The 26129-nt window shown below is 55.2% G+C and overlaps 2 protein-coding genes across 3 annotated transcripts in view; both read left to right on the top strand.

Annotated features, from left to right (window-relative positions):
* The window catches only part of ABCC8 (ATP binding cassette subfamily C member 8), a 75760-nt gene extending 58612 nt beyond the window's left edge, over window positions 1–17148 (top strand). For both annotated transcript variants that reach the window (XM_029208063.1, XM_029208062.1), the window contains exons 22-39: window positions 587–724; window positions 2219–2344; window positions 3278–3377; window positions 3605–3846; window positions 3956–4122; window positions 5215–5284; window positions 5780–5937; window positions 7641–7733; window positions 11652–11754; window positions 12296–12409; window positions 12760–12880; window positions 13031–13161; window positions 14019–14097; window positions 14304–14412; window positions 14813–14916; window positions 15692–15825; window positions 16290–16352; window positions 16905–17148. In XM_029208063.1, the coding sequence (XP_029063896.1) occupies window positions 587–724; window positions 2219–2344; window positions 3278–3377; window positions 3605–3846; window positions 3956–4122; window positions 5215–5284; window positions 5780–5937; window positions 7641–7733; window positions 11652–11754; window positions 12296–12409; window positions 12760–12880; window positions 13031–13161; window positions 14019–14097; window positions 14304–14412; window positions 14813–14916; window positions 15692–15825; window positions 16290–16352; window positions 16905–17042 (2190 nt within the window). In that variant the 3' untranslated portion in view covers window positions 17043–17148. The remainder of the gene's footprint in view (window positions 1–586; window positions 725–2218; window positions 2345–3277; window positions 3378–3604; window positions 3847–3955; window positions 4123–5214; window positions 5285–5779; window positions 5938–7640; window positions 7734–11651; window positions 11755–12295; window positions 12410–12759; window positions 12881–13030; window positions 13162–14018; window positions 14098–14303; window positions 14413–14812; window positions 14917–15691; window positions 15826–16289; window positions 16353–16904) is intronic.
* A 4251-nt stretch (window positions 17149–21399) lies between these two features.
* On the top strand, window positions 21400–24227 carry KCNJ11 (potassium voltage-gated channel subfamily J member 11). Its single transcript, XM_029208736.1, has one exon. It carries the CDS (start codon window positions 21532–21534, stop codon window positions 22696–22698), a length of 1167 nt encoding a protein of 388 aa, XP_029064569.1. The 5' UTR covers window positions 21400–21531; the 3' UTR covers window positions 22699–24227.
* Window positions 24228–26129: the final 1902 nt, after the last annotated feature.

Below are 26129 nucleotides of genomic sequence, written 5' to 3'. Positions count from 1 at the left end.
AGGGTCTTGAAGAGTGAGTCAGTTAAACAGAAGGAAAGAGGAAGCCCATTTGGACAGACGGTTAGAAGAAGGAACCTCAGGTCTCTGACCCCAGCTTTATTCTCCACCCTCCACTATTACTATGAGTAATAGTTCACCAGACAGACAAGAGGCAGATCAGCACTCCAGGCAGAGGGAACAGCTTGGGCAAAGGCCTGGAATGGCAAATTCCCTGGAAACCTGGAGCGTAGGGAGCTTGCACAAGACAGATGAGAAGTGAGACTGGAAAGGAAGACTGAGCAGGTGGTAAATAAAGGGCCTGGATTAGTGTGCTAAGGAATTCAGACTTAATAAACTATAGGGAATCAGTGGAGGTTCAGGAGTCAGGAAATGCTTGTGATTAGATCTGTTTGAGAGGCATAACTGATAGCCCCATTTCAGGACGAGGCAACTGAGGCCCAGAAAGGTTGGTTGCACTGTCCAGGACCACGCAGTGGGCTGGGTTCGTGTCAGTCCCTAAAACAGAGCTGGTATAACTCTGGTGGTTTTTACACTCACCGTTATCCCCTCTTCCCACGTGTGTCCCTACCTTCTCCCTTCTGCCTAGGATGACCCCTTCTCAGCTCTGGATGTCCATCTGAGTGACCACCTGATGCAGGCTGGGATCCTTGAGCTGCTGCGAGATGATAAGCGGACAGTGGTCCTAGTGACGCACAAGCTACAGTACCTGCCGCATGCAGACTGGGTGAGGGGCCACAAGGGGTCAAGCTGTGGAGGGCTGAGCTGGGAGAGGCAGTCGGACATCTTCAAAGGAGTCAATCAGATGTCTCAGTAGCAAATGCTGAGGGCCACAAAGCAGAAGAGGTCAGCAATGGATGGCTTCACACAGGCTGGGCCAATCAGGGAGACCCTGCGTAGCCCAAGGGTTTGGTATCACCTAGAGCTGCAGACACCCATATCCTGACACGGGCCCCATGTGGGTACACACAAGGCTGGCACAAAGAAGTCTCAAAAAGAAGCAGACACTCAGTTCTTACCTCTGTTTCCTGCCCAGTTTGATGACTCACCCCCCCTAGCCCTGGGGAGTGCCCATTTGGAGGGGAGAGCCATCTTCCTGCCCACTAGTGCATCAGATTCAAGTTAGGATCAAATGGAAAATATGGAAACAAACAACAGCAGTAGTAATAGAAACTTCAATACTACCAGTAGAACGCAATTTTGTGAAATCCCACATCAGTTAAATTCCCATATTCCTCAACATAAAGACAATAGTTACTTTTCAAATAACTGGAACGCATTTAATTTTTAAGATGGAAATCATGTGACTTGTGAAATCTGGGTCTTGCCTGAATCCTACATAAATTTGTCCAGGGAAATTGAGGTTCTTCCTAAGCTTCAGGTCTGTGTTAATCGGCCCTGCTAATTCCCCCCAAATAAGTCTTCCTTCTACATGTGGTAAGATCTTCCCTCTACTGTGAAAAAAAAAAAAAAAGATCCACATTTTTCACAAAAAGATATTAAAGCAGAAAAAAGAAAAAAAATTAGATTTCTTTAAAAAGCTATTAAAGCAGGTACAGGTTTGTGTCTGAGTTTTTGTGGTGATTCTGGTGAGACAGTTCAGGACAATCTTCAGTCCAAAGAAGGCAGACACGGAGGTGCCTGGTTCCTCAAGGTGTCAGTGAACAGGACTCCTGGGCATCTGTCCCTGAACCCCAGCATGGGGTGGGTGGGGGTGAGAGGAGCAGGATGGGTTTCTGAATTACTGATGGGTCTACATGGGTATAAAACATTGAATGTTTCAAATAAAATAAGTTTTATTGATTTCAAAGAGGCCACATACACTTAGACCAACAGGTGCTTTGCCAAACACGGGTGGAACATATCAGACCTGCCATGAGGAGGCGCTAAGGGTAACGTGCTATTAGCCCTTTCAGTGTATGGAAACAGCTCTCCTATCCTTGGGGATAACCAGACAGCTTGAGCAGGATGCTCTAATTTGCTCTGCAAACCCTCCTATCAACCACGGGGCAACCATTGAGAATACCCGCCCCCCCCAGAGGTACCAGACTCTAAATCCTGGAGTGTGTTGCTGAGGGCAGTGGGCAAGCTGGAGGCCGTTTGTGGTGGGGAAGAGATAGGTGCTCTGTGTACATCCATCTTAGACCTCTCGGTCAGGCAGGGGTGTGACCTCTCTTCCTCCCCAGCCAGCCCCCCGCCAGGTTTGTTTCTGTCTTTCCAGATCATCGCCATGAAGGATGGCACCATCCAGAGAGAGGGCACGCTCAAGGACTTCCAGAGGTCTGAGTGCCAGCTCTTTGAGCACTGGAAGACCCTCATGAACCGGCAGGACCAAGAGCTGGAGAAGGTGGGTGTATTTTGGGGGTCAGTCAGCCACCCCCTGAGGGGAAGGTTTTGCTAGAACCTGAACTCATAAAGGTCTTCCTGCCCTCATTGGCCCCAGGAAGCCCCCCCTCCCCCCCACACACACAAAGGACAGATGTGGGAGCTGGGCATGAACTTGCTCCCACTAGAGAGCCAGTACCTGTGCCAGCTACCCAAGGCAGGGTCGGGAGGATGACTTCCGCTTATCCTGAGATAGTCAGGTACCATTTAGTTACAAAGCTTCAGATAACCAATGCAAACTGGCTAAGCAAAGACAAAAAGGGTGGGTAGTTAAGGATTTATTGGCTCAAGAAACTGGAAAGTCAGTGCCATAGCTTCAGGTGGAGCTAGATCCAGGTAGTCAAGCAATATCATCAGGAATCTATTTCTCGCCATCCCTTGGCTCTACTCACCTCACATTGGCTTCATTCTCATATAAAAATGAGGGCCATTGGCAATCTCAGGTTTCCATTCTCCCAGGTCAACAACTCTGCCAGAATGAAAGTGCCTCTTTCATGATAGTTTAGCAAAAGTCCCAGGGCTGACTCTTATTGGTCCGATTTGGTCATGTGCCCACCCCAAACAAATCACTGTGGTCAGGGATGTGGAATGTGAAGATTGACCAGTCCTGGGTCACGTGCACACCCCAGGAGCAAGGGAGAATGATCAGCCCCCTGAATCACAGAGACTAAGAATAGGGGAGAGGTGGTCTCCCACAGGGATATAGGGGTGCTAGTAGCTGATGAAGGGGAAGGAATAAATTCTGGCAGGCAAACATGTGTCCATCTGGACCGTCCCCCAGGCAGCGGCAACCTAGAAACTGACACTGGACATCACCGGGGGTGGTTGCCCCCCTACCCTCCCTTTTCCCCTCTGCACACCCCAAGGACATCGGCCAGACCCATCTGTCTTTTAGGAGACCATTGTGGAGCGAAAAGCCGCAGAGCCACCCCAGGGCCTGCCCCGGGCCATGTCCTCGAGAGATGGCCTCCTGCAGGATGAGGAAGAAGAGGAAGGTACAGACAGTGGGACTGGAGTGAAATCATGGCCTGAGGTCTGATCAACCATGAGGAGACTAAGGTTTGGGGTTCTGGGAGTGGGGAGATAGTGTGCCTCTGATGAAATCCCATCCCATCTGTGTGCCTCAGTCTTTCCATCTGTAAGTGGGGCTGACACACACCCCTGGTTCCCCTCAGAGGGGTGTGCAATGTGAAGCCACAGGGAGGGTTCTTGCGGCCTGCAGAGGAGGTGGCCGAGAGTGGGGAGGAGGACAACTTGTCGTCGGTGCTGCACCAGCGCGCCAAGATCCCGTGGCGGGCCTGCACCAAGTACCTGTCCTCGGCCGGCATGCTGCTTCTCTCACTGCTCGTCTTCTCCCAGCTGCTCAAGCACATGGTCTTGGTGGCCATTGACTACTGGCTGGCCAAGTGGACTGACAGTGCCCTGATCCTGAGCCCCATGTCCAGGAACTGCTCCCTCAGCCAGGTGTGGCCAGCAGCCCCAGTGCCGGGGCAGGGGTGGGGGGAGGGCTGAGCATGGACCCCCCCCCCCCCCCCCCCCCGCAGGACCCTGCCTTATTCTCTGCCAGGCCCAGGAGTGCTCCCTCGACCAGACCGTCTACGCCATGGTGTTCACAGTGCTCTGCAGCCTGGGCATCGTGCTGTGCCTTGTCACATCCATCACAGTGGAGTGGACAGGGCTGAAGGTGGCCAAGAGGTTGCACTGCAGCCTCCTAAACCAGATCATCCTGGCTCCCATGAGGTAGGCCTCTCCCCTGGCTGTGCTGGGCTATGGGCAAGTCATTGTTCTCTGGGCCTCAGGTCTCCCATCAATAAAATGGGGATATACGATCTCTGTCGCAGGCTTCTGGGGGTGACTCAAGGAGATGATGTGAGAAAAGTGCCCTCCTCGGTGCAGAAAGCAGAGGGAAACTGGCATATACTCAGCCAGACATGGTGCTAGGAATCTTACATGGTTAGCTCATCTAATTGTCACCACAGCCCTTCACAGCGAGTGTCTGCAGGCTCTGCGTAAATGTTAGTTTCCCCTCCCTAGTCAGGTACCACCCACGGTTCAGCTCTCACCTCCCCTGCCTCTCTCTCCGCCCGCAGCCATTCTGCAGGTTCTGACCCCAGGGACACACAGGGAAGCTGTTCTCATCGTCCGTAATGGGATGGACAAAACCCCCAAAGGCTGCTTGGCGTGTCGCAGCCCAATTGGCTGGCTAACTCGGTTTACAAATACAGTAGGCAAACAGCTTATCTGGCCCCTCCTCAATGCCAGACCTCACCATCTGTACTTTTCACTTTTCAGCCTTGTGAGCCCTCTGTGGCCCACAGACACGGCCTCCAGGTTTACTTACCCTCTATTTGTCCAGATCTGTGGTTCTGAAATCCTCTTGTTGGGGTTGTGCCGGTTCTGGGTCACAGCCGGAGTGCTGACAGCCGGAGTGGCCTTGCAGGGTCAGCCGGCCAACAAGCTGCCCCGGGGCCCTGCCCCCTCCCCACCCTGGGAGAGTTGTCCCTCTGGAGAGAACTCTGTGTCCCCAGGAGGACACAGAGGGAGTCCTGAGTGTGTCGGGCAGAGCGATAAGCTGAGAACGGTGGCAGAGGTCACACGTGGGCTGTAGGGTCAGAGAGGCTGGGGAGGGGCCAGCACTCCTTTGGGTGGCCACCCGAATTCTCAGCGACACAGGCCAGATGTCTACAGACCTGCAAAGGCGCATGCCCCTGGGAAAGCAGACCTGGGGATGACCCCATAGACATTGAAACGAAAGAAATAACTGTCCTCCTTCAGTAAACAGGAAGGAAATCAGTAAACACATGAGTAACTGCTCCTCTGGTTACCTCTTAGGTTTTTCGAGACCACACCCCTTGGAAGCATCCTGAACAGGTTCTCATCCGATTGTAACACCATCGACCAGGTACACAGGACGGTGACGCATTTCCGCAGTTCAGAGAGGCCAGGCCCCCAGGAGCTTTTCCTGTCTGGCACTGGCTTCCCCAGATCAGAGCCTTGGGGTAGGAACCCAGTGGCCCCCATCTGATTATAATGCTGCCTCAGGACCTGGGGCCTCCCCTGGGAGACCCTCATAATAAGGCTGAAGGAAACCACATCCCTTTGGCTTCCATCCAAGCCCACTATGGCTCACAATAAGGTTCCAAGCATACTCTAAACCAAGGTGACTGATTTTGTGGAGAATATTCATTTTGATTTAGCCTGTGTTCTTTATTTGCCATCATACTAGATGGTGAAAAACAAAGCTCTAATTCCTGTTCTCAGGGAGCCTACAGCGTAGCTGCAGGGGTAAGACATGCACCCGTAATAAAGGAAGAGAGCAAAATATGGCGCCAGGTAACACACTGAAGGCCATCAAATACCAAAACTCACCTCCCTTTCTCACCCTCCCCTCCTGCAGCACATCCCGTCCACGCTGGAGTGCCTGAGCCGCTCCACCCTGCTCTGTGTCTCAGCTCTGGCCGTCATCTCCTATGTCACACCTGTGTTCCTCGTGGCCCTCCTGCCCCTGGCTGTCGTGTGCTACTTCATCCAGAAGTACTTCCGGGTGGCATCCAGGTGATGGCAGCACTTGCCAGGGGGTGAGGGATGGGAAGTTCTTTGCAACAGGCACTTCAGCACTGTTATTAGAATCATCCTCGTAGAAGCAGTAGAGTCGTGTCCCCCAAAACAATGGAAAATTGAAGTATTCATATTCCACTACCCTAATATAACCATCTGTCAGCACGCACACACTGCAGTTACTCTTTGAACTGTTTCCTTGGGTGATATGCTCAGGACTGGGATTGCTAGGTCAGGGTGCAGGCACGTGATTATGCCCTTCATTCGTTTTGCCAAAGCGCTTCCCGGGAGGATTGTATGATTCCAGTGTCCAGGCTGATGGTTGATGCATAAAATCAGAGGGCACCTGATGTGAGGGGTCTTATGGCAACCAGACCTCCCAACCCACGTGGATCCAGAGCGTGGCTAGAAGCCTTGACTCGAGGGAGCCTCTCACGGCCTTTCGCATTGATCACATTCGCCTTCGTGAGCCTTGGAGCCACGCATGACTCTTTCCTACTCAAAATTTTCTAAGAATGTTCTCTTGGAAGTTCTTTCTGGGAGTGATTCTGTTAAGCTCATAGATTCAAAGATTTGTAGGGACAATTTTTAAGAATCTTTAGGCCAGTGTGTCTCAAACTGCCAATCACAACCTATCAGTGGGTCATGAAATCAGTATCATAGATCACAACCCGTAACTTTTTTAATGAAATAGAATAGAAAATATGAGACTGTATTCACATAGTAACAGTAAGCTTTGCTTGATGAAACCTTTGTTTTGGTCATGTATGGTGGTGTGTGTGTACTGATTCGTGATACAAAATGTGTTTCTTACTAGGAGTTGTGGTCAGAAAGGTTAAGTACCTCTCTCAAGTACACAGAGTTTGTTAGAAATGAGTCAAAATACTGATTGGCTATGATAACAATAATTAAATTTAGATACATTTTGGCCACAGTTACCTTGCCCACAAGGATCACGATTTGTATAAACGGCTTTTTGCCTGGGTGATCCAGAATCCCCTGGTACCCACGTGGAACATAGTGCACTGATATTCACAAAATCACAGTGGCTTTTTAAACACCGTACAAGCTGATCTACAAGGTTCATTTCTTCTGCCAGAGAAACCACCCTGTTCCCCTGGCACCCACTCTGGCCCTGGGGACCAGTTTGTCCAGGAAAGCTGCTTCCTGCATTCCCAAGCTGACCCCCTTGGCACTAATACACTTGTCAAGGTGCAGCTGTGGGGAGCAGGAATAATTCTGTTGCCATGGAAACCACTGGCCTTACCCTCTCCAGGAGCTCTTTAAATCCAAAGCCTGTGGTGGTTATCGGGGAGGGGACTGAAAGCGTGGAGTTTGGTCTTTCTGTTCCTTTGACTAGCTGTTCAAGTTGTTCGCCTGTGAAAGGGAACTAACACTGCTGCAGAGTGAGGCGGTGCGGCAAAGCAAATAGACAGATGCAGACGTGAGGTGGACGATGCCCAGGATAACAGTAACCGTCCAGCATGCTCTGCTTAAGTATCTACATAAACGAGCTCATCCGGTCCTCACGACTGCTTGATGGGGTGGTACCCTTGTCTCCCCTCTTTACAGGCGAGAAACTGAGGCCTAGAGAGGTGAAGCTATTTGCCCGCACTGTAGTAGGAAGTGGAGCCAGGATTCAGACCCAGGCTGAGCCCTGAGCTGCCCTCTTAACCATTAGGCTCTGCTCCCCTGCACAGGGACCTGCAGCAGCTGGACGACACCACCCAGCTCCCGCTGCTCTCGCACTTTGCCGAAACCGTGGAAGGTCTCACCACCATCCGGGCCTTCAGGTACCAGATTCACCCTGGGGGGGTAGGGGGGTGGGGATGGAGCCAGGGTCACAGGTCATGAGATTCAATTCTCAGGGCTCTGCTTAGGAAAGCCCAGGACACATGTCTCCCAACCCCTCATCAGTCCCCAAAGCCAGTCCACCCAAGGTGTCAGGTCTAGTGGGCTCTAGCGGCATGATCCAGAGAGGAGAATCTCAGGCCTAGAGCCAAGCCCATGGCCTCTGTGAACTAAGGGAAAACATGAAAAGAGAAAAGGCCGGGACAATTCCTCACAAATCAATGCTGGAAAGGCCCTTACATGGTGTGGGCCAGCCCTGAGGCCATCTTCCATTGAGACTCTCCTGTGAGCCAAACACTATGCTGAGTACTTTCCATGCCAGTCTCATTCATTCTGCACTGCAGTCTGAAACGGAAAGCTTGATTGTTCCCAGTTCTCAGATAAGGAAATTGAGGCCGTCTGTAAGGTCCCACAAAGTACAGATTTGAACCTGCTTGTTCATTCAACAAACATTTACTGAGTGTTCACCAAGCCCCACACCAGGCACTAAAAAGACAAAAATGAGTCAGATGAGCCCCTGCCCTGGAAGCATTTACAGTCCAGGCTTTGAGCAGGCCAGGACAAACCCACGTGACAAGTGCTCTGAAAGAAAGGGGGACACAGGCTCTGGGAACATAGAAGGGAGGCAGTCATGGAAGGCTTCATTGAGGAGGTGTCATTAGTGCTAGGACTCAAAGAGGAGATAAGACTTCACCAGGCTGGAGGAACTCTCCCAAAACTTCAGTTTCAGTTCCTCCAAAACTCCCACCATCCTCTTGCCACTCTGAGTTGTGATATTGGGCTTGACAGAAGCATCTGAGGCTGCCTTGGGAGTGGAGGGGGCTGTTGCTCCCCACCTCAGTCTCTGTCTGAAGTATTAGGGCATCTCTCCTCCAGATAGACAGGCCAGAGACCCCTGACCCAGATACTGGGGCTCTGGTCTCTAAGCCTCACCCAGAGAATGATTCTAGGTTATTTTTAGGATGGCACAGCTGTGCGGGGCATGACAGTAACCATGTGACACCAGCCTTGTGTCCAGTAACCCTAGGGCTCAAGGGCCAGCCGACAGGGTTTGAGGAGGCTTGCCTGCATCTCCTCCCTCCAACCCCCAAAGTCTAGCTGCTGCCCTGGGAGAGGTGCCCAGGCTCCTGGCACAGCACCGCAGCCCCAGTTCACTCTCTGGGGCATCTGGGGCCGATGGGAGGTCCTCTCTGGGGTCTTGTCCTAGTAAAGCAAAGCAAAGCAGAGTTCTGCCATGGCCTTGGCTCTGCTCCCTGGACATCCCCTGTCACTGTGCAAGCCTGTGCTGTCTTCCCCACAGAAGCTCCCTGGAGCCTGGCATGACTCCAGGGTTTCCTTCCAGCCTCCTCCTCTTCTCAAGCCTGAACTCCCCAGTTCCTTCACCTTCCAGACCCCTCAACACTCCTGGGCCAACCTCTACTCTAAGCTTCGGTGATGCTCCTCTTAGAATTGATATTCTGGAGGCCTTTGGGCAGGGCCTGGGGCAGAGAGAGTGCGACTTTCCTAGAGTGGGCCAGACCCTTCAGTAGGATCTGAGTGTATGCCCACATCCTGCAACCAGCCTCAGACCAAGCCAGCGGTTAGCCAGAGAAACTGCTGCTTGGGAGGCCTCCCACACCCTGCACTGACATGGTCAATGAGTCTTAAATTTGAGTGAAGGACTTTTTACATCATCCCTGAATGCGTTGAATTCATTGGCTTTTTGCCCAGAGGCCTGTCCTGCTGAGAGCTACCTAGCATTTATTGGTTGTACACTTCCCACGTGCCAGGTATGTGTGTGGGTTATTACATTTAATCCTCATAAGAGCCTCATGACATAGGTAGGAGAAGCCACGCTGTACAGCTAAGGCTGAGTATCCAGCCCAAGGTCACACAGACAGTGAGAGCTGGTGCTGGGCTTGGAACCCAGGCCTGGCTGACCTTCCGGGTTTTTCTGGAGGCCCTACTTTTTCCCAAGAAAAGTTTCAAAGGTGCCTAACACTGAATGGTTGTTTCAGTCCATGTAGGAACTATTACTATCCCCATTTTACTGGTGAGGAGACTGAGACTTGGTCCTGAGGCACAGCCTGTAAGTAATAATGCTCAGACTCCAACCGGGGTCCACATGGCCCCAAAACTGGGGCTCTTTCCACATTCCTTATACCGTCATACACCTACCACAGAAGCTCCCATCTCACGCACACTCTCATGCACACCCACCCCTCAGGCCAGTCACACACCCCTCAGACTCCCCAGTCACTCACACATGCACCCACACATACATACACATCTACAACACCCACTTACTCACACAGACCCTCAGACCGATGGTTTGACACTCCCCTCAGACACATCACCCACACACACACATCGACCCTGTGGCTGGGCGATCACACCCTCTCACAACTCAGAGACTTGCTTTGCTCTCCTCAGACACATGATTCAGACACAGGCCCTCCACTCAGAAAAAATCGAAGCAGAACAAACAGCTTCTGGGAGTGAAAAGCAAATGCCCACGAGATCCATCTTGAGTTCTTCTGAGTCCCCTCAGTTGTTTCCCTGAGAGCATATGCTGAGACAGCTTTCATTCGTTCTTTCATTCACCATCAAACAAGTACACCTGGCCCCTCCTCTAGGCCTGGCGCAAAGTCTGAAGGGGTGGCCAAGGAGAGCAACACCAGGAGCCCAGGCTTGTCAGAGAGAAGAGGCAGATCCCTACAAAGTAACACAAGGGAGAACGTGATGAGGGCACGAGGGCAGGAAAGAAGCCTCCAGAGTTCCTTGTACAGGGAGGCCCCATCTATCTTAGAGGGTCAGGGAAGGTTCATTCGTTTGACAGATACTTATTGACAGTGCCAGGTGCTGGGGATACATTAGTGACCAAAACAAACATGGTCTCCATCCTCATGGAGTTTACAGTCTAGTGAGGGAGATGGACACTAAACAGCTAGAGAAATTAACATATGAGCAGAGGTTATGAAATAAACAGGCTGCAGAGATGGAGAAAAAGAGGCCAGGAAAGGCCACCCTGAGGAGGTGCCACTTAAGGTAAAGCCTGAAAGTGGAGAGGAGTCAGCCTTGGGAAGAGCAGAGGAGAAAGCCTTCCAGGCAGAGGGAACAGCATGTTCAAAGGCCCTGGGGTGGAGAAGAACTTGGCATTGTCACAAAACTGAAAAAAGGCAAGTAAAGTAATAAATTACTTTACTGTAATTTCTGTGTCTGCAACACAGTGAGCAAGGGAATTTGTGGCATGGAAGGAGGTGGGTGAGGTTGGCAGGAGCTGGCTCACACAGGCTTCTGGCAAGGAGGTGGTTCTTTATCCGAAAAGTCATTCATATTCTTAGCAGGGGAGAGATAGGATGCAATTTATGACTTAGAAAGATTATGCTGGCTGCTGTGTGGAGGGTAGACTGAAGGGAGATAGCAGGTAAACCTATCAGGAAGCTGATACAATAGTCCAAGTGAGTTTGCAGTGGGCAGGAAGCAGGCCAGAGGCAGGCAGAGGCCAGGGCTATTTTGGAGAAAGAAATAAGAGGACTGAGGGATTGGATGTGAATCCCGATGACTCCTGGGTTCCCAGCCTGAGAGCCTGAGCGCCTGGGCGGGTGGAGGTGCGCTTTATTGTAACAGGGAAGCCCTGCAGGGGAGAACAGGTCTTGGGGTGAGAACAAGCGTTTGAAGGAGGTGGCACCTTTGACAGGTTTGAATAAGCAGGAGGGAGCTGGGAAGGAGTTCCAGGAAGGAGTGGCATCCATAAGGTGGCAGAGGTGGCATGTCTGGGGGCTGCTGAGGCCCGGGCAGCCCCCTCTGCAGGTGAGGAAAGTCTCGGGGGCTACATGGACCAAGATTATTCCCCCTCACCCTCCCCATCCTCCCCCCAGGTACGAGGCCCGGTTCCAGCAGAAGCTCCTTGAATACACGGACTCCAACAACATCGCCTCCCTCTTCCTGACGGCCGCCAACAGGTGGCTCGAAGTTCGCATGGCAAGTGGCCCCCAGCTCCCCGCACCCCCGGGACAGGGGGTTCTCATAGGGCTGTGCAGCCAGAGCAAGGGCCAAACAGGGACCAGAGGGTGGGAAGAGAGGACGGATACCGGCCTGGTGTGCACTCGGGGTGGGCATCGAGCCCTCCTGCTTCTCCCAACTCTGCTGGTCCTCCCCGTGTCTGACCTGAGCCCTCCCTTCCTTATATCACTGCCTGGACGCTTGTGTGTCTGAGGTGTGTGCCAAGAGCGAGAACAGTTGTGTGTTTAGCTGTGACAGGTGTGTCTGAAGTGGGTCATATGACAGGTGTGGGCCAGCTGGTGAGGCATGCGTGCTGGCCTTGGGGGCGGGGGGAGCAGAGCTGTGTGCATACGTTGTCTACTGGGGCTCCAGCCTTCACAGCCTCCTGTGTGTCTGATGATATGTTGCGGGGCTGGGGTTGAGTCTCGGCTGAGCTGCTCTGTGCCCTGAAGGGAGTGAGGGGTAGGGGTGCTGTGCCTTCAACCCCTGAGGGTCCAGGCCAGCTCCACTCCCTCTGCAGGAGTACATTGGTGCATGTGTGGTCCTCATCGCGGCCGTGACCTCCATCTCCAACTCCCTGCACGGGGAGCTCTCTGCCGGCCTGGTGGGACTGGGCCTTACCTACGCCTTAATGGTGAGTGGCAGCAGGTGGGGCAGGGGAGGAGTCAGACACCAGCCCCCGGGGAAGCCCAGGGCACCTTCCCTGACTGAGATGCTCCCAGGCCTTACCCCAAGCTATACCGAGTCTGATGCCAGAGGGACCATGTGGGCAGGAGGGCTTACTGCAGGTCCCTGCCCCTTCACCCAGGCCTGGGCCCCAGGTGGGGGTGGGTGAGGATCCACACTCACTGTAACCTCCATGGAGGGCCCCCTGGACAGTCAGCGGTGGGCAGCAAAAGGCATCCTCAACTGTAAGAAGAGCCATCCTGGTGGCCAGGGACAGGACCACGTGATCACTAACTGTGAACGGCTTGCTTCCCACAGGTGTCCAACTACCTCAATTGGATGGTGAGGAACCTGGCGGACATGGAGCTCCAGCTGGGGGCCGTGAAACGCATCCATGGGCTCCTGAAAACTGAAGCAGAGCGCTACGAGGGGCTGCTGGGTGAGGGGCGCGGGAGGACTTCTGGGGAAAGGGCCCAACGTGGATGTGTGTTTGGGTTGAGGGGGACACGAGGAGCCTGGGGTCAGGAGGGCATACCTGGATACCAGCTGTGGCCCACACCTGGCAGCTGACCCCCAGCCCGGCCCCCAGCACCATCGCTGATCCCGAAGAACTGGCCAGACCAAGGGAAAATCCAGATCCAGAACCTGAGTGTGCGCTACGACAGCTCCCTGAAGCCAGTGCTGAAGCACGTCAACGCCCTCATCTCCCCAGGACAGAAGGTCAGGGGAGCGGGGAGGGCAGAGGGCTGGACCGCCTCACAGAGTCACCTCCTGGCCCTCAGGGCCCGCCAGGCCTCACACCCATTCAGACCCCCAGTCTCCCAGGCCCGGGCCTCTCGCCTTCTCCTCCTGCTGCCCTCACTCACCCACCAAGGAGATGGACAGGACACCCCAGACTCCCCTGACTCAGAGGGGTTTTGTCAGGGCCCCCCACAAATGGTTAGGGGCTCTCCCAGGACACTGTACCCTGAACTTCAGAGCAGGGCCCTGGGGCAGAGAGTGAAGCCCTGGCCTGGGGAGGGAGCTCCTGTCTGGCACTCCGATCCGACTCTGACTGACTCCCCCCTCTCTCCCCGTCTGCTCCGACGCTGCCCCTCTCCTCCTGTCTCTTTGTCTCTGTCTCTCTCACTCTGTCATTGTCTGTGGCTGTCTGTCTCACTGTCTCTGACCTTTAGATGTACCTCTGTCCCTGCCTCTCTTATCCTTCTATATCACCACCTCTGTCTCCGTATCGGATGCGATGGGGTGAGAGACGACTCCAGTTTAAGGTGGGGTACATCCTGCACACAACGTTCAGCCACCCCTGTGCCCTCCCGCCACACCCAGGCACATAGAGAGACACCCGTGTCCCCAGCTCCCCTGCAGTCATGTACCACACCCAGCCAGACAAGTAGGAGCCCCCTCTGGATCCACTGCAGGAAACAAGCCCAAACCCGGGCCCAGCCCTAGCTAAAGAGATGCTGGTCAGAACACCAGGACGAGAAGAGATGCTGGGGCTTCCCACACCTGCACAGCCCAGCACTAGAGGCTCCCAGACACCCCAGGTGCCCACCGCGCACCTGCTCCTCTCTTTCCAGATTGGGATCTGCGGCCGCACAGGCAGTGGAAAGTCCTCCTTCTCTCTAGCCTTCTTCCGCATGGTGGACATGTTCGAAGGTGAGCTGTACGACGGGCACCCCTCATGTACCCACAGCCACCAGATGGTACCTCAGTCCTGGGTATGGTCAGACATCACAGGAGGCCCAGCCATCACTGCCTTCCCCCGCATCCTCGTTGGGACCCATGTTGCAGGCAGACCCTGTCCCCAGTGCCACCGTCTCCCCGCTCCTTGGTGCCCCACCTGTGACACTGTTTGCATGCAGGGCGTATCATCATCGATGGCATCGACATCGCCAAACTGCCGCTGCACACCCTGCGCTCACGCCTCTCCATCATCCTGCAGGACCCCGTCCTCTTCAGCGGCACCATCCGGTGAGCCCCCTGACCCCCGCCACCAGGCCCACCCAAGCCCCAGGCCCGGCTCCTCTCCTCCAGATCTGGGGCATAGCGAGGAAGGGGTGGACGAGCCTCCCTGGGCAAGCAGCCCTGCTCTAGCTCTGATGAAGGGCTGGCGCGGGTTCTTTAAAGCTGCACCCTCATGCCTTTCTCTTTTCCGTTAGGCCTAGGCACTGGTAGGGGTCCCCCAACCCTCAAGCCTGGGATGCTTTCCTCCACCCACTGCCAGCACCTTGCTGCCCCCTCCCAGCCAGGCCCCCAAGTCAATCAGTTCCCACTCACTGCTCCCTTCACCAGCCTCACCCTCTGCGAGTCCCCTGGGAATAGAGCCAGGACCCTGCTCCCCTCTCTAAGGGCTTGGTGTGTCGCCCTCCAGATTTAACCTGGACCCGGAGAAGAAGTGCTCTGACAGCACACTGTGGGAGGCCCTGGAGATAGCCCAGTTGAAGCTGGTGGTGAAGGCGCTGCCAGGAGGCCTCGGTAACTACTCCTGGCTGAGCACAGGCTGGGTACTAAAGGACGCTTGTAAGGGCTGGGAAGGGACAACTCACACCGTGTCTTAGCTTTGCTCAGAGTTTAGAGCCTGGGGTCTGGCAGGATCCCAGAGACCATTAAGTTCTACTTCTCGCTATATAGGAGCTCAGAGATGTCAAGTGATTTGTCCCAGGTCACACAACTGGTCAGTCGGACCTGGCCTCTCCCACAGGGCACAGCGGTACAGTAAGGGACTGGCAAGTCCCCAATACCATGATGGTACATTCGGCCCTGCCCTCCGCATCCACCTGCCTGCCCAGTTCTGCCCTGAGGGAGGAGAGGACTGACTGGAAATCACAGGCACAGGTCACTCATCAAGGCTACTGGGAAGACTGTGTCCCCACCCCGGGGGTCAGCAGAACCTTGGTGTATCTGTTGAAACCCCTGGGACTGGGGGCCGGCCAAGCCTTGGCTTCAGAAAATCACCCACCAAGGCCTATACACATGCAGGACGGACACACTCTGCGCTGATGCGCCTCCCAGAACTGCCCAGGGCCACAGCCGTGCATAACTCCAGGCAGCGCTCTTCTCTTTGTAGCTCTAGCAGATGGCATCCGTGTTGTGTAAGGTGCAGCCACGCTGTGCACACCCGTACTCATGACACACACCTACATATTTACCCCTGTACACACATTTCCTGAAACCCCAAGCCACTCCATCCACTAAACTCACAACGCAGAATTAACTCAGCCCTGCGCCCCCTTCCTGGGGCTGTTTTCAGATGCCATCATCACGGAAGGCGGGGAAAACTTCAGCCAGGGCCAGAGGCAGCTGTTCTGCTTGGCCCGGGCCTTTGTGAGGAAGACCAGCATCTTCATCATGGATGAAGCCACGGCTTCCATCGACATGGCCACGGTCGGTGCTGGGCACACCCATGGGATGGGGGTCTTGGAGAGGGTTTTTGGGGGTGTTAGGGAGAAGGTTGCACAAAATAGTCCTGAAACTCAAGTTGCCTTTAACATCAAGAGTCATATGGAGCAGAAAAGGCGACGGGCTGGGGGACCCTGATTCCAGCTAGTCTTAAGGCTGGAATATAACACACATACACACAAGCTGCACACGGACCCACAAATTTCACACCCATCCCCACAACCCAGCACACCCAGATACACTCACAGCACACACACATGCACGCAGCTGAGCTCCCAACAGGTGGAACCCAGTCCCTGAACACTGGGAACCTGGTTGGTCCTATGGGGACTAGAGCCAGAGGGAGGGGGTGGGGCTAGGGTTGGGGTCAGATGGGAGCTGGGCCAGAAGCCAGGCCAGACCCCACCCACTGGGCAGGTGAGCCAACAGTTGCTGCTCCGACCTGGCAGGAAAACATCCTCCAGAAGGTGGTGATGACGGCCTTTGCAGACCGCACTGTGGTCACCATAGCGGTAAGGGGCCCATGATGGGGTGCAGGGGGGACACCCAGAGAGACAGCTGGCCTCCTGAGGCTGTCATCAGTGGGCAGCCTCTGGGCTCACCTGCGCCTGGTAATCAAGAGAGGACCCTGTGGCAGTGCAGGGCAAGGAGTCTGGCAGGCTTGCAGCGAGCCTGGATTGCAGGATTTGGGGTGTAGGAGGGTTTGTGCCTGCACTTCCCTCAGACCTCCCCTCTTTCTCCAGGTTCCAAGGTCCGCTCCTGTCCCAAGGCCCTGTGAGCTAGGCTAGGGTTACTTCTCCAAAGCAAATGGGAGATGGGGGTGTTGGGAGAATCTCTGAGTCTTGAAGCCTGGAGGTGGGGCAGAGCTGAGACCTGGTGAGGGAGAGGGTGGCATTAGCAGATGGAGGGTTTGGAGTTACAGCCATCCCGGGAAAGGGCAGTCACCGCAGAGATAAGACATTCTGGCCACAAGCCTCCTCCTCCAAGCTGCAGGAGGGATGCCTCAGCTGCCCCAGCCTGGCCCCCGACACACACACCCTGACAGCCCCTCCTGCCCCGCCCAGCACCGCGTGCACACCATCCTGAGTGCAGACCTGGTGATCGTCCTGAAGCGCGGCGCCATCCTTGAGTTCGACAAGCCAGAGAAGCTGCTCAGCCAGAAGGACAGCGTCTTCGCCTCTTTTGTCCGTGCAGACAAGTGACCTACCAGAGCCCAAGTGCCATCCCATGCCCCACCCTGCCCCCACCTCCCGCCTGGGTTCTCTAACTGTAAAATCACTTGTAAATAAAGAGACTGGTTATTTCCTACCAGAGGCCGTGGGTCTGGTGGGCAGGGACTGGGGTGGACCATGGGTCCCATGGAAGCAGTCTGACTTTAGCATCAGGCAGACCTGACGAAGCTCTGTGAGTGTGGGCAAAAGCATGTTTCCTCATCTGTGACATGAGGGCTGTCTTAGTCTGCTAGGTTGTATTCGTCTGCTGCAACAAAATACCATAGCCTGGGTGGCTTAAACAGCAGAAATTTATTGCTGACAGTGCTGGAGGCTGGAAGTCCAAGATCAAAGTGTCGCATGCTTGGTTTCTCCTGAGGCCTCTCTCCTCGGTTCCGGACAGCCACCTTCTAGCTGCGTCCTCATGCAGCCTTTCCTCTGTGTGCACACCCCTTTTATCTCTCTCTCTCCTTATTAGGATACTAGACATATTGGATGAGGTTGCACTCCTATGACCTCATTTAAACTAAATTACCTCTTCACTGGCCCTATCACATTGCAGGGGCTCCAATATATGAATTTGGGGGGGAATGCAATTCAGTCCATAACAGAGTTATAGTATTTTTGTGATTATCTCATCAGATAAGGTAGCAGATCTGCATATATCTTGGTCCCTTTTCCTTCTCAGTTTAATTCTTGGATTAAAACGGTGGGTCCCCAGGTACCCCGGATTAGCATTATTTCCATTGCAAATGACAGGAACCCAACTCAAAGTGGCTTAAACAGTGGAATTTATTATCCTATGTGATTGAGAAGACCAGGAGGTTACTACTTGAAGCACGGCTAGATCCAGGTGTTTGACATCAGGGGTGATGAATTCCATCTTCCTCTCCCTCCCCCATGACAGATGGCCACTAGCACCTCCAGCTTACATCCTACCCCTCTGAAAAAGAGAGGGGCCTGAATCACATGTCCCCATCTCCATCCCACACATAGGGACATTCAGAAGTGGGAGAAGGGCGGCCGTTCAGAGAGAAAGCACAGTACATATGCCACAAGTCGTCCAGGTAGTGACTGGGACATACTGGGGCCCAGACGCTGGGGAGACTAAAAATCAGCTGTCCTTGGACTCCACGTGCATCATGAGACACGCGTGTATACCTGTCCCACCAAGAAAGGAAGGTGCTTGTTTGCGTATCATTTTATTATCATTTACACGTTGCCTTCAGTACTGGCTGTACCAGGCCCTTGGGGTGCAGACCCAGGAGTCTTGGGCCTTCATCCTTGTTGTATGCAAGGGGGTCAGAGTCATACGGCATAAAGAAAATCCACCAGTCTTTGGAGAGGGGTCCAGCACAGACCCTTCTGGCTGTTCCAGGAGCCAGAGGAGCTCAGGAAAGGAGAGCTCTGTGAGGCCTGGCAGGCTCCTGGGAGAGGCAGGATTTAAGTTGGGCATGGGAAGGGTGGGAATTAGATAAGCAGAGAGCTAGAGAAAAGGGCCCATGTGGGGGAGGGGGAATAAGATCAGAGAGCCTTGAATGCCAGGACAAGGAGTCTGGGACATGCCTATGCACAAAAGGGAAGTGGAGAAGGTTTCTGAATGTGAAAGGGACCTGACAAGTGCAGTGTTTGGGGGAGATGAGTATGAGGAGGTGCAGGATGGAGCAGAGCAGGAGGCTGAGCCCTCTTGGTGGGGGGCTCGCCTTCCTGGCAAGCGAGGCCTCAGGGTCACGCTGTGAGGCAAGTCCTAGCCTTTCCAGCTCTGAGATGCCTCTGGGGGCCCGGCACTCCCTCCACCGTTGGGCCTCCCAGAAGCAGAGCCTAAGGAGGGAAAAGAGGATTCCCACCCCCCATGCCTACGACCAGCCAAGGGATTAAAGGGAAGTAGCAAGGGCACAGGGGCACGTCACAGCTCACACTGAAGTCTTGCAGAGATGCCTAAGGCCATTCTAGCCCAAATTCCTCTATAGCACCCCTGATGGTGTGCCAGCCTCGACTTGGATACCCCATAGATGAGGGTCATCTCTGGTAATTAGAAATGACTCTTCCATACGTGAAATCAAAGCCTGCCTTTGTTCCACTCAGTGTCTATACTGGTTTATACTTTGGACCACACAAAATAGTCCATCCCCCTTGGACCTCAGGGGTTTCTGTGATAGTATCTGAACTCCCTGGGAAGACTCTCCAAGGTTCCTTTTCTGATGGCTGAGCACCCGTAGTTGCCCCAGAGTTTTCCTGTGTAACTCTGTCTCCTTGAGCTGCCCTCTCTGCTCACCCTATTTTCCTTTCCCCACCCTAAGCACTGCATCTCTGGCAGTATAGCCCAAGATCTACCATGAGTAGTAGAGGGGGCCCAAGCCATAGGACAATACTAGGTTGATGCCTGCAGTAGAAACACCACTCCTCTTCAGGCCAAGAGCTTAGGACCCCCAGTGCCCAAGCTAGCCCTGACACAGCTCCTCAGGCTGCAGGTGTAAGGAGGTGTAAAGCAAGTGCCAGTAGCTCAAACCCCCTTTAAAATGCAGGGGTGGGGGCTTCCCTGGTGGTGCAGTGGTTAAGAATCCGCCCGCCAAAGCAGGGGACACGGGTTGGAGCCCCGGTCTGGGAAGATCCCACATGCCGCGGAGCAACTAAGCCCGTGCACCACAACTACTGAGCCTGCACTCTAGAGCCTGTGAGCCACAACTACTGAACCCGTGTGCCACAACTACTGAAGCCCAAGTGCCTAGAGCCCGTGCTCCACGGGCCACCACAATGAGAAGCCTGCGCATCTCAACGAAGAGGAGCCCCCGTTCACTGCAACTAGAGAAAGCCCACGAACAGCAACGAGACCCAACACAGCCAAAAATAAACAAATAAATTTTAATAAATAAATAATAAAATAAGATATAATAAAATGCAGGGGTGGGATTGAAAGTGTGGGTCATGATTGAGAAGATGCAACCACCCAGGCTTCTGGGATGCAGCATCCAGCATCCCCTGTAGTGGGTGTTAAACTATGTTTCTACACCTACTAAGGTAGATCTCCATCCCCCACCCCCAGGAAGTCCGTGGCTTTCATCAGACCCTCAAAGGATTCGTGACTCTGAAAATACTAAAATCATCGCCATAGAAAAGAAGCGGTCAGTTAGGAGTCCTCGGGCCACCTAATCTCCCCGCCCCAACCCCAGTCACCAGGTTGGTGACACAGCTCCTCGGTACCTCCTTTTGCTGGGAACCCACAAAGCCCAGGCGGATACTGACCCAACCCAGGATGGGAAAATTGCGGTGGGACCAGGGCGACAGGGCATCTGTCCCCAGAATGGGAGGGCGGGTCACGACTCCCTTCACCCCGCCCCCGTCCCGCCCTGCCCCGCCCCGCCCTAATTTCGTAGCGTGTGGGCTGGGAGGAACCTCTTTAGTCCAATTGGGCAAACTCCCAAGGCCAGACGAAGCGAGCCGGGAGAAGGAAGACGGTGGGAGGTGAATGGCGAGGGGCGGGGCTTGAGCTTGTGCCCGCCAGCCCTCCAGCCCAGGAATAGGTCGGGCTCCCCCTGGCGGCCCCCGGCCCCCACTCCACGCCTCCGGCGTTCGGTGTCCTCAATTCTCCACCCCACCTAGCACAGGTCGGCCTCCGCGGGCCGATTGACACACAGAAGGACCGGAGGACGGCCCTTCGCGAGCGCCCGGGCAGCAGGAGGGGGCGGGGAGGCGAGGACTGCGGCTTGATGAGCAGGAGCAGGTGCCGCGGCGAGGAGCGCGGAGGGGGCAGGGACGGAGCGGCGGGCGGGGTCGCGGCGCCGGCGTGCGTGCTGCCGGCGCGGAGCCGGGAGGCCGCGGCTTAGAGTGGGCCCCGCCAGCCAGGTCGCGCTGGGGGCGAGGGGATCAGGAGTGGAGCTGGGTGGAGTGGTGACTCTGGAGGGCGGAGGATCCCAAGGAGACAGAGAGGACGAGAGCTAGAGGGAGATCGGAGAGCGGCGAGAGCGCTACGGAGGGTGGGTTAGGAAAGAGGTACCTGGAGGTGAGACGGTATGAAACTGGAGCTTGGAGGGGAGCCCGGGGCCGAAATGGGTGCGGCGGGAAACACGGTGCGGGTTGTGTGGGGTGTGGTCGGTTGGTAAGATCCGGAGGTGTGACGTTCCCAGGTGGGAGAGGTGGGTTGAGAAAGAAGGCTGAGTGGGGAGAAGGGTCCTAGGGAGACGCCCAGGGGTGGTCAGCGAGTGGAGGAGAGCTGAGCTGGGATCCAGAGTCAGGTGGGGAACAGGCAGAGTAGGGGGTTCAGTAGGCAGTGGGCAGGTGGGCTGAGGTGTGAGGCTGGTATAAAGTGAAGGAGGGGCCGGGTGGAGCTGAGGGTGAGCCTAGCTGGGGAGGCATCTCAGAAGTGAGGCCGGTGCAGACTTAGGGTGGTCCCAGGGCAGAAACCCCAAAGTAGGTTGAAGGCTCAGTCAGGTGGTTGCTCCTCCCCCATGGGGGAGACCTCTCCCTGGTGGTCGCTGGAGCCATGCTGTCCCGCAAAGGCATCATCCCTGAGGAGTATGTGCTGACGCGGCTAGCAGAGGACCCGACAGAGCCCCGGTACCGTGCCCGTGAGAGGAGAGCCCGTTTCGTGTCCAAGAATGGCAACTGCAACGTGGCCCACAAGAACATCCGGGAGCAAGGTCGCTTCCTGCAGGACGTGTTCACCACGCTGGTGGACCTCAAGTGGCCATACACGCTGCTCATCTTCACCATGTCCTTCCTGTGCAGCTGGCTGCTCTTTGCCATGGTCTGGTGGCTCATCGCCTTCGCCCACGGTGACCTGGCCCCTGGTGAGGGTGCTGCTGTGCCCTGCGTCACCAGCATCCACTCCTTTTCATCTGCCTTCCTTTTCTCCATTGAGGTACAGGTGACCATCGGTTTTGGCGGGCGCATGGTGACCGAGGAGTGCCCTCTGGCCATCCTGATCCTCATTGTGCAGAACATCGTGGGGCTCATGATCAATGCCATCATGCTGGGCTGCATCTTCATGAAGACTGCCCAGGCCCACCGGCGGGCTGAGACCCTCATCTTCAGCAAGCATGCGGTCATCGCCCTGCGCCACAGCCGCCTCTGCTTCATGCTGCGCGTGGGCGACCTCCGCAAGAGCATGATCATCAGCGCCACCATCCACATGCAGGTGGTGCGCAAGACCACCAGCCCTGAGGGCGAGGTGGTACCCCTCCACCAGGTGGACATCCCCATGGAGAATGGTGTGGGTGGCAATAACATCTTCCTGGTGGCTCCCCTCATCATCTACCACGTCATTGACGCCAACAGCCCGCTCTATGACCTGGCGCCCTGCGACCTGCACCACCATCAGGACCTTGAGATCATCGTCATCCTGGAAGGTGTGGTGGAAACCACGGGCATCACCACCCAGGCCCGCACCTCCTACCTGGCCGACGAGATCCTGTGGGGCCAGCGCTTTGTACCCATCGTGGCTGAGGAGGATGGCCGCTACTCTGTGGACTACTCCAAGTTTGGCAATACCATCAAAGTGCCCACGCCGCTCTGCACGGCCCGCCAGCTGGATGAGGACCCCAGCCTGCTGGATGTCCTGACCCTCGCCCGCGGGCCCCTGCGCAAGCGCAGCATGGCCATGGCCAAGGCCAAGGCAAAGTTAAGCATCTCTCCAGATTCCCCCTCCTGAGCCCTGCTCCCTTGGGCCCCCCTCCTCATGTGCGTGCAGGCCAGTGTGGCATGGTATGTAGAGTGGACGTAGTGCGGGCCCCTCGGCCAGGCCAGGACCTGTTAAGAGGCTGGGCCCTCCTCATCTCAGCCTCCCTGCCTGCTGCTCGCCCAGGGTGTTGCAAGGCACTTGTCGCTACTCTATTTCTGGCCTCAGCAGGAGCCTGTACAGGGTTATTTTTGTCCCTGCTCCTCCCAGCCCCAACTCAGGACTGGCTTTCCCCCCCACCCTGCCCCAGGCTAGGGGAGCTGTGGGAAGTGTCAGGCCCTAAAGCTGGGACTCCATCTAGTCCTCGGCCCCCACGACCGACCGGCTGCAAGCTGGACGGGTGGCTAGGGAAGAACAGTCCCCAGATGGAAGGCCTGCTGCTCTGTTTCTGTGGCCCTGAGAGATGCCTGTGGTGAGGCCCCAGCCCCTACTTGGTCCCTGAAAAGGTGATGGCCAAAAGGGTGGGCCTGGCCTGCTGGGGAGGGCAGGCAATGAGGGAACACAGTCTAGCTGGAGGGCTGGAGATGTGGAGCCTCCCTGGGACGGGCTTGGCAGAGAGGAAATGGCACTGGGAGGCTTACCTTGCTGAGCCCTGCCCAGGCACGGGGAAGGGGAGACGGGCCCCTTACCCCTGAACCCAAGGCTTCTTCAGTGGGGGCTCCAGGGGCTGGGGCTGCTGCACCTGCCTACTTCCATTCTGTCCCCGGCCCTGGGAGGCTGGAGTGGGCTGGGGTGGACCCTGGCATGCCAAGCTGAAAGAGGCTGGGGAGAGACTGGGGTCCTGGGCCCACCACGCTTGGCAGGCCTCAGACTGTACTATGGCCTGGCTCCCCCCCACCCAGTGGCTGCCACTCACTTTGTCCAGAGGGTGGCCATGGAGGGCCTTTGGGTTGCTAGAAAAGGAGATGTTGGAAAGCTCAGGATGGAGTGGGTGTGTGAGGTCCCTGAGGCAAAAAGGCCCTTGGTCCTGACAGGCTTGACCCCCAAGCCGGACTCTTGGAGCAGTGCTGTGTGTACTTGCCCAGAATTCTGCCTTCTCCATTGTCAATAAAGCCTCCCCCTTCGTGACCTAAACTCTGGGCTGTTCTTGCTGGTGGGCAGGGAGAGCAGGGGCTGGCAGCTGCCAGCCTACATCTCAGAGGCGCCATGGACCCCAGCTGGGAGGCCAGGAAAGGGACCTGGGGCTGGCCCTCTTCCCCTAGTTCAGAGACTTCCCCTTCCTGCCTTTGGTAGCCCAGCCCTACAAGACCGTCTGACCATCTCCGTTGGGCACCCATCAGGCTTATAGCCCTGAGCCCTGCCTCCACTCCCAGGGGGCTGACGGAAGGCCGAGGGGCTCAGGAGAGAGGCGGGTATGTCACAGGCATTAGTGTGGCAATTGGAGCGTTAACTCTCAAAACAGTTGCTTGAGTTCTAAGACCTTGGTCACATAACTTAACCTCTCTGTGCCTCAGTTGCCTCATCTATAAAGTGGGGATACTACAAGTACCTACCTCATAGAATTGTTGGAGTAAGTGAAAAGCGTTATGTCAAATGCTTGAGTGCCTTGTCCATAATAAGTGCTCAATAAATGTTAACTGTTGAGACTGCTATTCAATCAGCCACGTGATGAGACAACTGAGCAAGCAAATGCTGAGAGAAGGTGCTATTATATGTCCCCTGGTGATGTGTTTCTCTGCCTGGTCTTACTTTCTACACAATGTCCCCTCCCAGCTCAGACCCCGACGACAGGGGCTGTGACTGCAACTGTTACCTGGGCTTCTTGTCTCCGTCTCATCCTCTGCACACCATCTGCCATGTAGCCACCAGAGTGGTCTTATTAAAAGACATCATTCTCTCCAACGTCAAGTGCCTCCAGTAGTTCCTCATCACCTTCTGGTCAAGGCTAGACCTGTGACCAGTCATTTCAGGCTTTGCCTGCTTTCCAGCCTTACAGCTTACTGTTCTCTGGCCAGGACACTGTGCAACCACCCTGGCAGCCTCAGTATCCCCTCCTTGTATTTATCTTCCTACATCTGAGCTTTTGCTTGTTTATTCCCTTTGCCTGGAATGCCCAAGCCTCATCTCTACCTGTTGAAATCCATTAAGGTCCAAACCAAATGATGCCTCCTTGAAGCCTCCCCTGATTCCTCTAGAAAGCGATGGTCCCTTCCCTTCCTCTGTGCTTGTGGGCATTCTACTTTTGCCTGTGTTTATGGGTCCGTCTCCCCATCCCCAAGTCCATGGCTACTTGAGGTCAGGGACTCCTTGAGGTCAGGGACTGTGACTCAGCACTGTGACTGGCCCTGAGTAAGTGCTGAATGAATGAATGAATGGTGGATAATGTACAGGACAACAAGCCAAGGTCAATGCTGCAGTTTGAGGCCTGCAGAGGGCTTTGGCTGGATCAGTGAGAGTTTGTCCCAGGCTACTCCAGAGGCAGGCCTGAACGGCCAGGAAGCTGCTGGTCGAAGCTCTAAGAAGCCCCCTCTCTGCACCCACAGACCCCCCCAACATTGATTCTTTGCTGAGCTGACCTGTTTCTGGCTTAGAGGAAGAAGGGATGAGAAGCTCCTCAGAGCTGGCCCAGAGTTCTGGGGACAGTGCCTGGCTCTTGGGACTCAGCTTGACCATCCTTAAGACCAGAGCAGGAGGCCAGACTCACTAATGAGAAGCCCCTGGGCAGCACCTTCTCTGGGGACCATCCAGAGTAACCTTCCTCCACTCCCTCATGCACCTTAAAGAGCTGGTGACAGTGAACCGGCAGAACTGAGGGCTCAGCGCCACCTGCTGACCACAGACAAGACCTACTTGATCCCCAAAACTCAGAACCACTGGTCCTAGGCTTTCCGCTCTGAGACCCCTAGCCTTTAGGCTTAGCTCAGGGAGGAGCTGGAAAGTTCCAGGCATGGAGGGACAGCTGGACCAGACCTTCCTTGACACCCTCCACCGGATGTTCTTGTCCACTCACAGTGCTCCCACCATTTGGGGGCACCCCCTTTTTAAGGCACTTGTCTAAACTAGACAAGGGAGCTCCCCTGAGCTCCACTCAGCCCAGCAGGAACTTTTGTGAGAATTTTGTTTCTGATATTCCGCCTCGAGGACAGCACTGGGTGTCACGTGAGAGCAGATGTAGCAGTCCAAGCTCGTCCACACCCTGTGTGCAGAACTGGCTCTCCAGATCCCAAGGATGTATCTCAGGTCACTGCGGTCCAGTGCTGACAGAGGCACTGTTCTCTGGGTTTGCAGATGAGGGGTCGGGATCAGACTTGGTGTTAACTTGCTAACATCTCACAGCTAGTAAGTGGCAGGCCCAAGATTTGAACCCGAGTCTGTCTCAAACCACAGCCCTGCTCCCTTCCCCCTGCTGCACAGTCCCAATTTCCTGAGCGCCACCTTTCTCTAGGGGTGCCACCTTGATCTCA

The sequence above is a fragment of the Monodon monoceros genome, unplaced genomic scaffold (genome assembly GCF_005190385.1).
Source record: "Monodon monoceros isolate NGI ecotype Baffin Bay Population unplaced genomic scaffold, NGI_Narwhal_1 Super_Scaffold_7, whole genome shotgun sequence".
Classification (NCBI taxonomy): Eukaryota; Metazoa; Chordata; class Mammalia; order Artiodactyla; family Monodontidae; genus Monodon; species Monodon monoceros.
Note: the sequence above shows the minus strand (reverse complement) of the source record. Positions and strands in the feature narration are given on the sequence as shown.